General features: G+C 40.5%; 1 protein-coding gene across 7 annotated transcripts in view; it reads right to left on the bottom strand.

Annotated features, from left to right (window-relative positions):
- The window catches only part of SH2D4A (SH2 domain containing 4A), a 59,397-nt gene that overhangs the window by 19,595 nt on the left and 27,273 nt on the right, over positions 1–12,529 (bottom strand). For 5 of the 7 annotated variants that reach the window (XM_032328770.1, XM_032328767.1, XM_032328769.1 and 2 more), the window contains 3 exons: positions 6,537–6,665; positions 4,899–4,979; positions 306–417 (listed from right to left, as the gene is read on the bottom strand). In XM_032328770.1, the coding sequence (XP_032184661.1) occupies positions 306–417; positions 4,899–4,979; positions 6,537–6,665 (322 nt within the window). The remainder of the gene's footprint in view (positions 1–305; positions 418–4,898; positions 4,980–6,536; positions 6,666–12,529) is intronic. The other 2 variants (XM_032328771.1, XM_032328772.1) reach the window with 2 other exon arrangements.

Here is a 12,529-nt window from a genome sequence, read left to right as displayed (position 1 = left end):
ATAGGAATATTTTTCACACTATTTTATAATTTTTCTTCTTCCAGTGAAAAAACGATATAAGCACATCTCAATGTCATTAAACCCTCTTCCAAAACGTGTTTTTTCAGAGCTGTATACCATTCCATCAAACAGCTATATCACAACTGTGATGGTAGAAAGATGAGTGGAGAACGTTTCTACTCTTCTGCTATTCAAGAAGTGACTCCTAAGCCTCTCAACAACCATTTTAAGTACTTCTTAGATTGACCAAGAGACGGAACTGGCCTGGAGAGTCTAAGGTGTTATGGAGGCCTCTGGGTACTCACGAGATGCCTGCCACTCTGAATCTTCTTTCCAGCTTTTATAAATCTGCTTGGCTTTCTCCTCATCTATTTGTTTTAGTTCTTCATCTTGTGTTTTCTTCACAGGCTCTTTCTTCTGTTAAAAAAAAAAAAAAAACAAAACCCACACACAAAACCAGAAACAAACACTAGTGAGTAACTCTGGCAGTTTTCTGCCAAGAGGAAGAAGAGGAGTGGGGAGGGGAGGAGTCAGGGGCGCGGAGGAGCTGGTTTCTAGGTAAGTCCCTCTGGCCCCCTGGCTAGGGAATTTGTTGTTATGGGAAAAGCTTAGAGCAGGTGAGACCTGAAGCTAACTCTATCATGGCCTAGCTGTGCAACCACGTGGCCCGTTACCGAACCTCTCTTGGGCTATCTCTGCTTAAGTAGAATTAGAAAACTGCAAATATTTCATAGGGTTACAGTCAGGGTTAACCCATATTTAAAAAGTGTCTCCCATAGGGTGCCTGGGTGGCTCAGTGGGTTAAGCCGCTGCCTTCGGCTCAGGTCATGATCTCAGGGTCCTGGGATCGAGTCCCGCATCGGGCTCTCTGCTCAGCAGGGAGCCTGCTTCCCTCTCTCTCTCTCTCTGGCTGCCTCTCCGTCTACTTGTGATTTCTCTCTGTCAAAATTAATAAATAAAATCTTAAAAAAAAAAAAAGTGTCTTCCATAGTCTGTAACACATAGTAAAACTCAATAAATACCCATTTTCCTCAAACATCACTTAACTGTTTTAAAGTGAAATCCCTCAAATAGTGTGTAAACACGGCTTCATGGCACCAGTCTAAACACTGCAGTATCCAATAGGCTCCATAAAAATAAAAGCACATTTCTAGAGCAATCTCAGCCGTACCTCCATGTGCCCTCAAACCAGTGTCTAAAAATGTGGTACTGGGGGCACCTGGGTGGTTCAGTTGGTTAAGGGTCATCATGTCATGATCCCAGGTCCTGGGATCGAGCCCCCACATCAGGCTCTACACTCATCGGGGAGTCTGCATCTCCCTCTGCTTTGCCCCTCCCCACTGCTCATACTCCTGCTCTCTCTCTTTCTCAAATAAATAAAATCTTTATTTATTTATTTTTTAAATATTATTTATTTATTTATTTGACAGAGAGAGATCACAAGTAGGCAGAGAGGCAAGCAGAGAGAGAGGAGGAAGCAGGCTCCCCGCTGAGCAGAGAGCCCAATGCGGGACTCGATCCCAGGACCCTGAGATCATGACCTGAGCCGAAGGCAGCAGCTTAACCCACTGAGCCACCCAGGTGCCCTCAAATAAATAAAATCTTTAAAAGAATTATTTAAAAATGTGGTACTTACACATTTTAGGTGACCCGAAAAGGAATATTTTTTTGTTTTGTTTTTTAAATTTTTACAAAGCATCCTCTTAGAGAAAATATAAAATAAGAAACACAAGTCTTCCTTAAAAAGGGAATTTGTTTTTCAAGTTGTAAATATACAGAACACAAAAATTATCATTTTAACCTTTTTAAACATTGTGGAAGAATACACATAACATAAAAACCATGTTAGCCATTTTGAAGTGAACAGCTCTGTGGCATTAAGTACACTGAAGGGAATTAGTTTTTAACTAAAGAAAAACTCACACCAAATCACTTAGACCTAAAAAAGTACTTTATTTGGGTATTGCCTTCTGAGCGCTTACTAGAAAACTGAATTTAGTACTTGGTGAAGCAGATAAAAGCCGCGGTCACCTATACTAACGAAGGAAGCTGAGAGGGTCAGAAAAGACTGACCGTGCTTCGTTTTGCATCTCAGAATCGACAGGTATTTTTGTGTGTGTGTGTGTTTTCCTATAGAAAGATAAAGACATTATGTTAAATTATCTCACCCCACTAAAATACAAACCTTGATGTTGTGAAACCCATTTTTGACCACTGTGGGAAGTCATAGATCACAATTAATATAGGAGGTGATCATTCACTCACTCTTTCATCTCAGATGTAACTAAACTTTCATGTATTTATTATCTTCATTTTTTTTCTTACTTTCTTTTCCTGCCTAGAGCTAAGCCCCTTTTGTTTCCTCTTATTATAAAAAACAAACAAACAAAAAAACCCACAAAAACCCCACCAAGCTTTTGGTGTTTTAAATGACTGTTAAAATTTGTTATCACCTTACTGAAGCCATGTATAACCCTGAAATACCTAAAAAGTACTGCTAGCAATTTCTAAACTTAAACAGAAAAAAAGCCTTGAAAGTGGGACTCTGTTCATCTTCCACATGCATATTTTAAAATGATTTAAAATGATTAGAAAAGACCTACAACATTAAACCACAATAGCGTATATGGGTGCTTAGGAAAAGCAAAAAGTTTACAAAGTAAGTCTACTTAAGGAGAAATATTCACTAATAATGCAGGTGGTATGTGGTTGAAGACAATCAAATGTTGGGGAGTGCTGTAGCTAGAAAATCACCTTTCTCTTTGACGGGTAGCATCACTATGTTTGGGGCACAGAGGGGAAGGAGACAAATTAACGAGTGTCGCAGAGTAAAGGGTGAGATGAGCCCCGACCACTCTATTCATTCCAAAGCAGCTAGAAAACTTAAGTACTTGTCCTGATTCTCTAAGAATTCCTTCAGAAAATTTACTTTTAGCCAAATCTTTACAGGTTGGTCTTTATGTCCTCTACTTAGGAAACCAAACCATTATTCCATTTTTAGAAGTTTTTGCAAGAAGCATGTAGGTCCAGGATGGGGATGGTAAGCCAAGCACGGGAAAGTCAGGTAGAGACTGAGGGGTGAAGGGGCAACAGGGGTGAGGCTGGACACTGGTCCAAACTCCCACAGGCTGAGGTTTATATACATGAGGGTGGGCAGTTCAGTGTCAAAATATCTCCCACAGAAACCCTCTTATCCCAGCTTGTTAATGGAAATACCACCAGTTTCCTCATTAGACCCTCATTGCCTCCTAAGTCGAAAAGCTCTGTTTTACTATCTTTGTTCTCCAGAGAAGCTGGGTAAGTGATCTATCTGCTCACTCATTCTCTTGAGTTCCCATATAATTTCTTAAGTTAGAGAAGGAATGCATTGGCCCATGGCTTCGCGCATTCTCATGAGAGGGTGTGAAGACTAAAAATCTGGCTGTCTCACATCTAAAAATGCTTGAGAACCTTCTAGGCTATCCTCCTTATTTTGGAGCCAAGAAAGCTTAGCTCTCTCTTTTCCATCTAGACTCACCCTCTAGATGGTCTCATCTTTCATCATGGCTTGATATAACACCAAGATATCAGATTCCTTACAAAGGTCTACATGTTTCTCAACCCTAATCTCCCTTCTCATTCACTTTCCTGCTGTTCTTGACTGTGTCAAGTGTGCTCTTGCTTTTGTGCCTTCATACTCGGTGTTGCCTCTGCCTGGGACATAAGGTCCCCCAGTCTCCACATGGCTCCCTCCCTCATTACGTCGGGTCTCTCTTCCAGTAGTGCCTTCTCAGACCATCTCTATAAAAAGTCAGTCCCCACCCTCCCAGCATTCCTCAGCTCCCTTATCCTGCATTATTTTTCTCCACAGAACTTGTGACTTCATAGATGTGTTTGTTGTCTGTCTCCCTCATCCAGAATATAAGCTTCCTGAGGGCAGGGATTTTATCTGTTCTGCTTACAGTGCTTTCAATGCCTATAACAGAGCCTAGCACACAGAGAAACTCCATGGACATTGGTTAAATAAATACAAAGATCCTTTGTTTTTCTATCATTTAAAATGAAACAACGTAATCCAGGCAGTGTTACTGAAATTTTCCTTCAGATGCTCTATTGCTACTGTTTTAGAAAGGTACATATTATACCAACAAGATTCATACCGGGACTACACTGCAAAAATTCATCATAGTTTCTGGAAGGCTATCCCAGTTCACACATGTCCCTGCAGATCGCACTGTCCACTGGAACGAGGGCCTCCACCATGGCTCCGCCTCAGGCCTGTGGTCACACAGAACCTTCTCTTTACAGCTTCACATCTTACATTACTTTTTCAAACTTTCTGCAGGTCAGAGCTACTATGGTTTCCAACTGCCCATCTATGCTCCATTTTTTGTGAGGAATGTATGCCGGGATACAGTCTAGCACAACGGAGGAAAGAGGCTCTGCCTGGAGGAAGAAGCACATCTGGAAGGGCGTGTGAGAGATCTGAGTGCCCAAAGGAGCTCCTGGCACAGTGGGCATGGATGGTTCATCGAACAGGATCCAGCTCACAGAAACAACGAACACATAAGGAACCTAATTTGAATTCAAGATTTCTGCCAAGTTAAATGCTTCATTTATCGCTCCCTGAGAGCAGTCTTCCCTCAGTGTTTGCTGCAGCCCAAGATGTTGTCTCTGTGTTAGATCTTCCGTGAGGAGTTTAGCAGATATGTCTTGGCATCTATTCTTTCCGTGATACTCAAGACTTTCCCAACTCCACATAAATAGGTAAAAATGAAGAGCTATCTTCACAAGCTTTTAAAGACAGATTTCACATCTGCTGCTTTTATTTCTGCATGAGACTAATATACCAATTTGTGAAACATTAGTGGCAATGGCTATGCATTTAGCCCCCTGAAGACAGAACGTTAAGTCTTTACCTGGTGAAATCCATATGCCTTCATACGATTGATAGAATCTGCCAACATTTGTTGAATATTTCTTGAGGAACTGGAGAGTGACTAAAAATTAAATGAAACACGTTTTTATACCATTTAGAACTACAATGCAATTTCAGCAGATAATCTGTTCATGCTTCCCTTGTTTCAATGTCCCCTAATGTGCTGCACCCCCACAGGTGGATGCACCAAAGCTTCCCACCAGCACCTGAGTTCCTGAGTCATTAGGTGTGCAAAGCTTTAGCCTGCCCACTCAATAGGGCTTAGAAATGAATTATGGCTCGAGATCCTGGAGTTGGTGGTTTACTCATGACAAGTGAGTTTCTGTATTTTGTTCCCAGCTGGCCCCAGGGCCCCTGGGTAACTTCTAGACATCACCATTATTCCTTAATTTAAATTCTCTTCTTCTCTTAATCCCTGCTTGACCTCATCCCCTGTTTTTGGTTAGACCAGAAAAATGCTTAGTCTCTGCCATTTAACTGCACGTGCCTTTCTCTCTCTCTAGGTGGGAGCAGCAGCAGGAATGGAGTATCAGTTCCCTGCCCGGGAGCCCTGCCCACTTGCCCTGCCTGATCGCACTCCCGTCCCTCCTCTCCCAGCCCTGTTACCCAGCCCCGTGTCTGGGTTCATGCCATTCCGGACAGATTTCCCAGGAGGCAGCTCCTGCCAGTGGGGTTCCCAGATCCATTGCCTGGATTCCCTGGTGTATCTCCTGCCTGCCACATGTCAACTGCTCAGGCATCGTGACTGAGCTGGCATGTCACACTGAATGCCTCTTTAGACCAGGTCAGTTATACAGGCCCCTGTCACCGGGTCCCTGGCCTGAATGCAGAGTCTGGACCAAGTCCCAGCGTGAAAAGCCACACATCGTTTACAGCTTAATAGAGCCACCTGCAGCCCATATTACCAGGATTTATGTGTCTTGTGCCTGAGGATTCACTCCTGAATTTTGATATTGATCAGAAACTGTCAGAAAATTTTCAGAAAAATGTTGGTACCAAAATTCAGTGTGGAGCACAGGGGATACTTTGGGGTCATTACTACGCCGTGTAATAAACCAGTGTGGATATTCAATTTTGCCCCCTTCTTAACAGTAGCTACACTGCATTTCCCAGCTGCCCTAGCAGTTAGGTGTGCCCGTGGGAATAAGCCATCTCCACTATAATGCAGGTGATAACTGGTATCTGCCGCTTCTATTCTAGTCCTTAAAGTCTCCTTCCCACATGCCTCTAGGCCACTTCCCCCTTCCTAGGCTTACTGCTAAAAACTGGAGGACCATCAAAAGCCCGAGTCCCTAACTGACTGGGCGGACCTGGGCCCTCCTGAATCAGAACCCATCCTGGATGTTTTAGGAGAGAAAGATGAACTTCTGTTATGTTTTGACCATTGCGTTTTTGGTCTGTTTGTTACAAAAGTTTCATCTATGTTAGTTGATAAAACTGGCCATGGCAGTTGCTGGTGGCACTCTTCAAGCCTTCTGCTGTTTTTTTTTTTTTTTTTTTTTTACTAATCATGGGGAGTGCTATTAGGGCTAATTCCACTGGTGGCTACTAGTCATGGAAGGACCATTACGACCAGGCACGGTGACTTAGTCAGTCTTATTTTTATTACGCACAACACCTCTAATGGATGGGCAACACAATGCCCAATTATCAGAGGAAGAAACTGAGTTGCAGAGGAGTTGTGTATCTTGCTGGCATCACACAGCTGACTTGTGCCAGAGTTTATAGTTTTTCCACTATGTTGACACTGTAACGACAGGAAATAAGCTCTAGGTCAAAAGTTTCTTTATGCCTATTACTTGGCAAAAAATGAATCCTATAGGTTTCAAAATTACTACTTACAATATTCTGTCTTGTTTTTTATTTTAATATTATAAAAGAATACATAGCTTCTTTGCATCCAAAATAGCACAGTAACCAGTTCTTATTTATGAATAGGTTAGGACTATACCAGCAGGTTTTGTGTATGTCTGCTCAAAAGTCCACAGCAATTTTGAAGGGTTTGGGCTTGCAGTCTCTGAATAAATGTCTACCATAAGGAATGTGAGTTTTAAAAACAGGCTCACTCTCCCTTTCTTCAATGCGGTAAGATCTGTGGGGCATCATTTTGCATAAAGGATCAGTTTCTCTATGTTGAAAATTAGGAGGCAGGTAACCACCCTCCCTTGCCTCCTCATGCGCAGTAGATAACTTTCCAGTTTTGGTGTCTACACCCCTGGCCTCCCCACTGGTTTGTCACAGGACCTGGACAGATGCAGCCAGCACAGCTTTGGACCCAGGATTTGTCAGTGGCACCTCCACCGGGCTCAGCCTTTAAGCTCTCCAACAAACTCTCAATTGTTTCCTGAATTAGCATCAGGTTAACAGCCATATGACATGTCTCTTTTAACGTATATTCTACTTTGTCAAATATTTTTCGCCCCATCACTTGCCAATTACTGTTACGGGTATAATGCCTTAAGCATACTGTGTGAGTTATTCTTTATCCCTTAGAATTATTTGTTCAACTGAATGATTCATCTTATATACACATACAACACTATTTTTTCAACACTTGCTTTTTGCTTTATTATCTTAATTTTTTCCCATCATCTATCTATCACCAAAGGCAAACTACCCCGAGATGGACCACTTTGGCATGCAGATTGTTTTTTAACTAAAAGCAATAAAAACACAGCACATTCAGGAAAATCTCTTTACCTCCCCACCTCAACTGCCTAAAAGAATTTAGATAAAGGACCTGCTCCAGGAAGAGAACTATGCTATAGATAACTACATCATACTATGAACTAGATATGGCAAGGCCTGTGTGATCAAAGTCCTCGGTGTCCCATTCTTTCTGAGTGACCAGGCAAACATTTGTTCCCCAGACATTTACTCCTCTTCATCTTCCTGTGAATTACATTCATTCCCTTTAAGTTCCAGGCCCTTAGCCTCTTTCTCCTTAGTTCAGGATGATATATATACCTCATTTTGCTTGACTGTCTTTGGAATTTCCAGGTCTGTGTAGCGTTCCCATACAAATGAAACCAAATTTGATTTTCTCCTGTTAATCTATCTCATGTCAATCTGATTCTTAGTCTGGCCAGAAGGACCTTGACAGGCAGAGGAAATTCTTCCTCCCTGACACCAGCATTTCGACACTCTCACTGCTTTTGTGCTTATCAGAAATGATGAGGTTATTCATGTTCTTAAGATAATTCAAAACTAAGCACAGACACACAAACCAGACAATGGAACGTTTTGTGATGCTGGGGATTGAAGGGACCAGTGTGACCAGCAGCACCACCTGCTGGGGCCAGTCAGAGTTGCCGGCCTTTCTTTGTTGGGAGGTTTAGGTTGTGTCTTCAGCGTACCAAAGCTCAAAGTTGGTTCTTGAGTAGAAGAGTCTGAGCATAAATAATTTTCATTACTTTAACAACCACCCAGTTAACAATCCCATGATACTTCTACTGAAGTACTTCTATATGCCTAAAATATACTGTAAACTCCAAAATTATTCACATATACTAAGAACCACATGTATAAAAATTGTAATTTTCAATGTGAACCAAGATTTGCCACTATTCCAAAGTGCTAAAATAATATGAAGAACTATTCAAGACTTGTGTACAGCATATTCATTCAGATACACTTACATGTTCTACAAATCCATGGAATACAAGGTCAATGTAATAGACTAAAAATAGTATGGTCCAAAAGAGATTTCCTTTATTAAAAAACAAAACCAGATTACTGGCTCAAAGGTGATGATTAATGATGCTAACACCAGATGGACACAATCTGAGGAATACCGCTGCTGCTCTGAGCATTCTCAGAGTGAAGGTAAAGGGGCTTCTTAGAGAGGGAACCACCCCTCTGAAGCTTCCATATGATGCTGTGTTCCAGGGAATATACTCTTTAGTTATTCCTATTTGTAACACAAGAAAGAGATGAAAGCTACCACCTACCTGCATAATTTTTCTTTCAAAGCACTTTCAAGTTCAATACATCATTTGACCTTCATTATCAACCCCAAAAGGGTGTCAAAGCAGGTACTGTCCCCTTTACCAAAGAGGTAAACTGACCTGTTAATAGGTAGGAAAGCAGAGACAGAAACCCATGTCCTCTCGATGACTACAGCTTGCTCCTTCCATGGGGTGTTCCAGAGAGAACATATGTTTGTTCTCATGCATGCAAGGAAGCCTCTGCAGCCCCCTCCCATTTGCTGCATTAAAGATGTGTCTGTAGCTGCTGAAACTATGGGCAGAGTTAAAGCAATCTCATATTTCCTTTATTTTAAAAAAACAACAACACTGCCACTGAATATTTATGCAAAACTCCACAAAATAAAGTGAAAACTTGAAAGCTAGTGACATCAGAAGCTAGACCGAGTCAGAATGGTCCTCTCTAGTCAGTGTAGGCCCGAGTAGATCTGGGAGTGGAGCCCATCTGTACTGACCAAAGGGTGGCATGAATGTGTATGTATATGTATATCTTGACTACCATTAAACTTAAAAGCATGGGAATTCAAATCTATATAATTTGAATTATAGCAATTGGATTATCAATTGCTATATTATCAAAAGATGCTATAGCAACATCAATAGTACATGGTTACAAATTATATTTCCCCCAGAGATTATGTGTCTTATGAGGATTATTCTAATTATATTCACTTTTAAAATGTGATCTGAAAAATAGTTCATTCTGGTTTTTAACCTAACATGCACTCTGTTTAAAAGTAGGGTTATGCAATTTATTAACTCCACATAAACCAGAAAGCTCCAATAAACAGAAAATTTTTAGCATTCAACTTTAATGGTGAAGATGAAAATGACGAGTTAACAGGCTAAAACCTAGAGTTTACTTCTGAAAACAAGCTACTCATTTAAGTCTTTAGCTATCTTGTTCTTACACCTCTTGAATCCACGGTATTCCTCATGGACCACAGGTTAGAATAATAACCTCCATGAAGGCAAAAGACCATATCTGCTTAATTCACTGTTATCTGGGGGCCCAGCAAACAGAACAGTGACTGGCACTTAGTAAAGGCCTCAGTAAGTATTTGGTGCATGAATGAACTCACCATAAATTCTGAAGTACTTTCTTAATCATTAAAAAATATTCCATCTAGTTTTAATATTAATCAAAAGAGACAACCAAAATTCTCTGAAAATTGATGGCCTGTAACTCACCTAGTTTGCTAACCAGGTTACTGGAATAATCAGATCATCCTATTACCAACAATTTTAAATAAAACTTCCCAATGATGACTATAATAGGAAGCATTTGAGCATACTGGGATTTAGCTTTTTTCTTTCTAAAATAATAAGAGAGGCAGAATAATGAAGCTGCCTTGATAAAGTTACAAAGGAGAATAATGTAGGGTGGAGACACCTTCCAAAGGCCAACTAGACTAACAAGATGAAAAATGGGACAACCAATTTTACTCGTGAAAATATGGTACATGGTCCCTATGGGATGATTTTTCTGAAACATGAATTAGGACAACAGAGACCCTAGGGAATCTTTCTCCTACTTTGCTAACATTGTACCTAATAAAATCTATGCAGGGGGACTACTGAATGGCTTTACTTAAAAGTATAGCAAACTCTAATACGGTGTGTAGTTTTATGGCGCATCTTTAAATAACACACTGAGTTTATTTTGCACATATTAGAGCATCAGACTGTCATAGTGGATAAACATCTGTCCATTTCCATTGCACCCTCCTCCGACAACTCTCAAAGCAATGTGCAAACAGCAGAACTGGGCAGGGATATGTTCAGAAAACACAATAATGCAGAACTGGTAAGGGCTGTTAGGGCAAAGCACTTCAGATATGAGAGAGTTCCAAAGGCCACTCTCACCGTCCCACCAAGGACACACATGATATATGTTCCATGAAAAATGAAAAGAAGACAAGCAAGGGAAATAAAGTAATTATTAAATATAAAGTGTAAGGATAAAGTAATAAAGGATAGTTAAGAGAATAGACAGAGTCTTAAAAGTACGATGGCTATGGGAAGTCTTGACACAGTGGAATATAGGAACTGAACTATAAATGATAGAAAACAATATTTATGTCATACATAATACTATAAAAAACATTTCAGTATAAAGGACCTCATGTTTCCAGACTCAGTATTCCATAATTTCTTCCTGGCACACTACTTTTAGTGAGTTAGATAAGCGAATTACTGTAAATATCATGCAAAATAAAGTTATGTTACCGACTTCATAATGTACAATTTTCAAGACTAGAAATGTTTTTCTCTTTTGTCATTTACTTTATAGTAAGCATTTTATACAACAAACTGCTTTTAAAAACACAGCAGCTTAAATGGTTTCTAAAGCCCTAGGATTTTGTAGTTCTACTTTATATAAAATGTTATTCTACAGACTACCATGAAATTCTATTACAGTTACATGGAAACTACCTGGGTAATTGTCTAACTTTCTGATTATGGCTCTACTTTTTAATCAATAAAATGAGAACAAATCCCTTGTCTGTTTTTGCCTAGTTCACCCAACACTTTATCTCTCACAAAAGCAATACTGAAAAGCTTCCTGCAGGTACTAGAAGGGAATATATATCAAGGCAAACAGTTACTGTTTGGGGATTATCCCTCTTTTTATTTCACATCTGTTGAAAAGAAATCTACAGGCCCCAAATGGTGGCACTTAGGTTGAAGCTCCAAATCAGTAAACCAAGACTTAATACCTAACCTAACTGCAGTTCAGCCCCCCAGAAACTGACCTTCCAGCAGTCAACACGGGAATTTCCTGGTCAGCGCTAGGAATTTTACTGATAGACCCCTTCCGTTCCCTTAGGAGGGTGACCTTGCCTAAAACAATGGATTCTTTGCTAATAATTTCCTTTTCTCCACTCTCTCTCTACTTTTCCTTCTCTGTAGCCCTTTGGAGCTCCCCTCTACTCGCTAGACAGATGCTACCCAATTCATGAACCGATTAATAAGCCAGTTAGATCTTTAAAACTTACTCAATTTAATTTTTGTTATTTAACACACTCAATTCAGTCCTCAAAATTCTAGCCTGCATTTCAGGAATACATTTTCCCATTCTGTTGACATTGGGGTTCCTTATTATAAATGTGAACCCAACTCCCTTCAGGGCTTGATGATATAACTGTGTGCAGATAAGAGTCAGGCACCGCCAGCGTGGTTCCGCCACCCCCAGGTACAAGGGCATCTACTCCAGGTGGGGTGCAGACTTCACCCTGCCTACTCACAAAGCTTTAGCACTCCTCTCCAAGGCACCATGATCTAAGACTACTTTACTAATACACTAATTTACACTATTTACAAAAAGTACAAGCCACATATAACCCAAAACTTTGGTTGCTCTACAAGTAGCACCTGGAGAAAAATAAGGGTCCAAAAAACCCAATTCTTTTCTATTCTTTCAAAGAAGTGGTCCTCATCTTAGTATCTTGCTTTGGAATCTCTCCTTTATAGAGGCAAACAACCAAAATGCAGATTTAGACAACTGGTGGTTTCTGAGCAGAGCGCAAGCTTAACTTTTGGTTCGGAAGGGATGTATGGAAGAAGGAAAACCCAAGTGGAAGTTCTTCATCACGTCTGAAAATAGTTTCACAGGGTGCTCCTT

This window comes from Mustela erminea, chromosome 21 (assembly GCF_009829155.1).
Source record: "Mustela erminea isolate mMusErm1 chromosome 21, mMusErm1.Pri, whole genome shotgun sequence".
NCBI lineage: Eukaryota > Metazoa > Chordata > Mammalia > Carnivora > Mustelidae > Mustela > Mustela erminea.
This window is presented reverse-complemented; position numbering and strand designations above follow the sequence as displayed.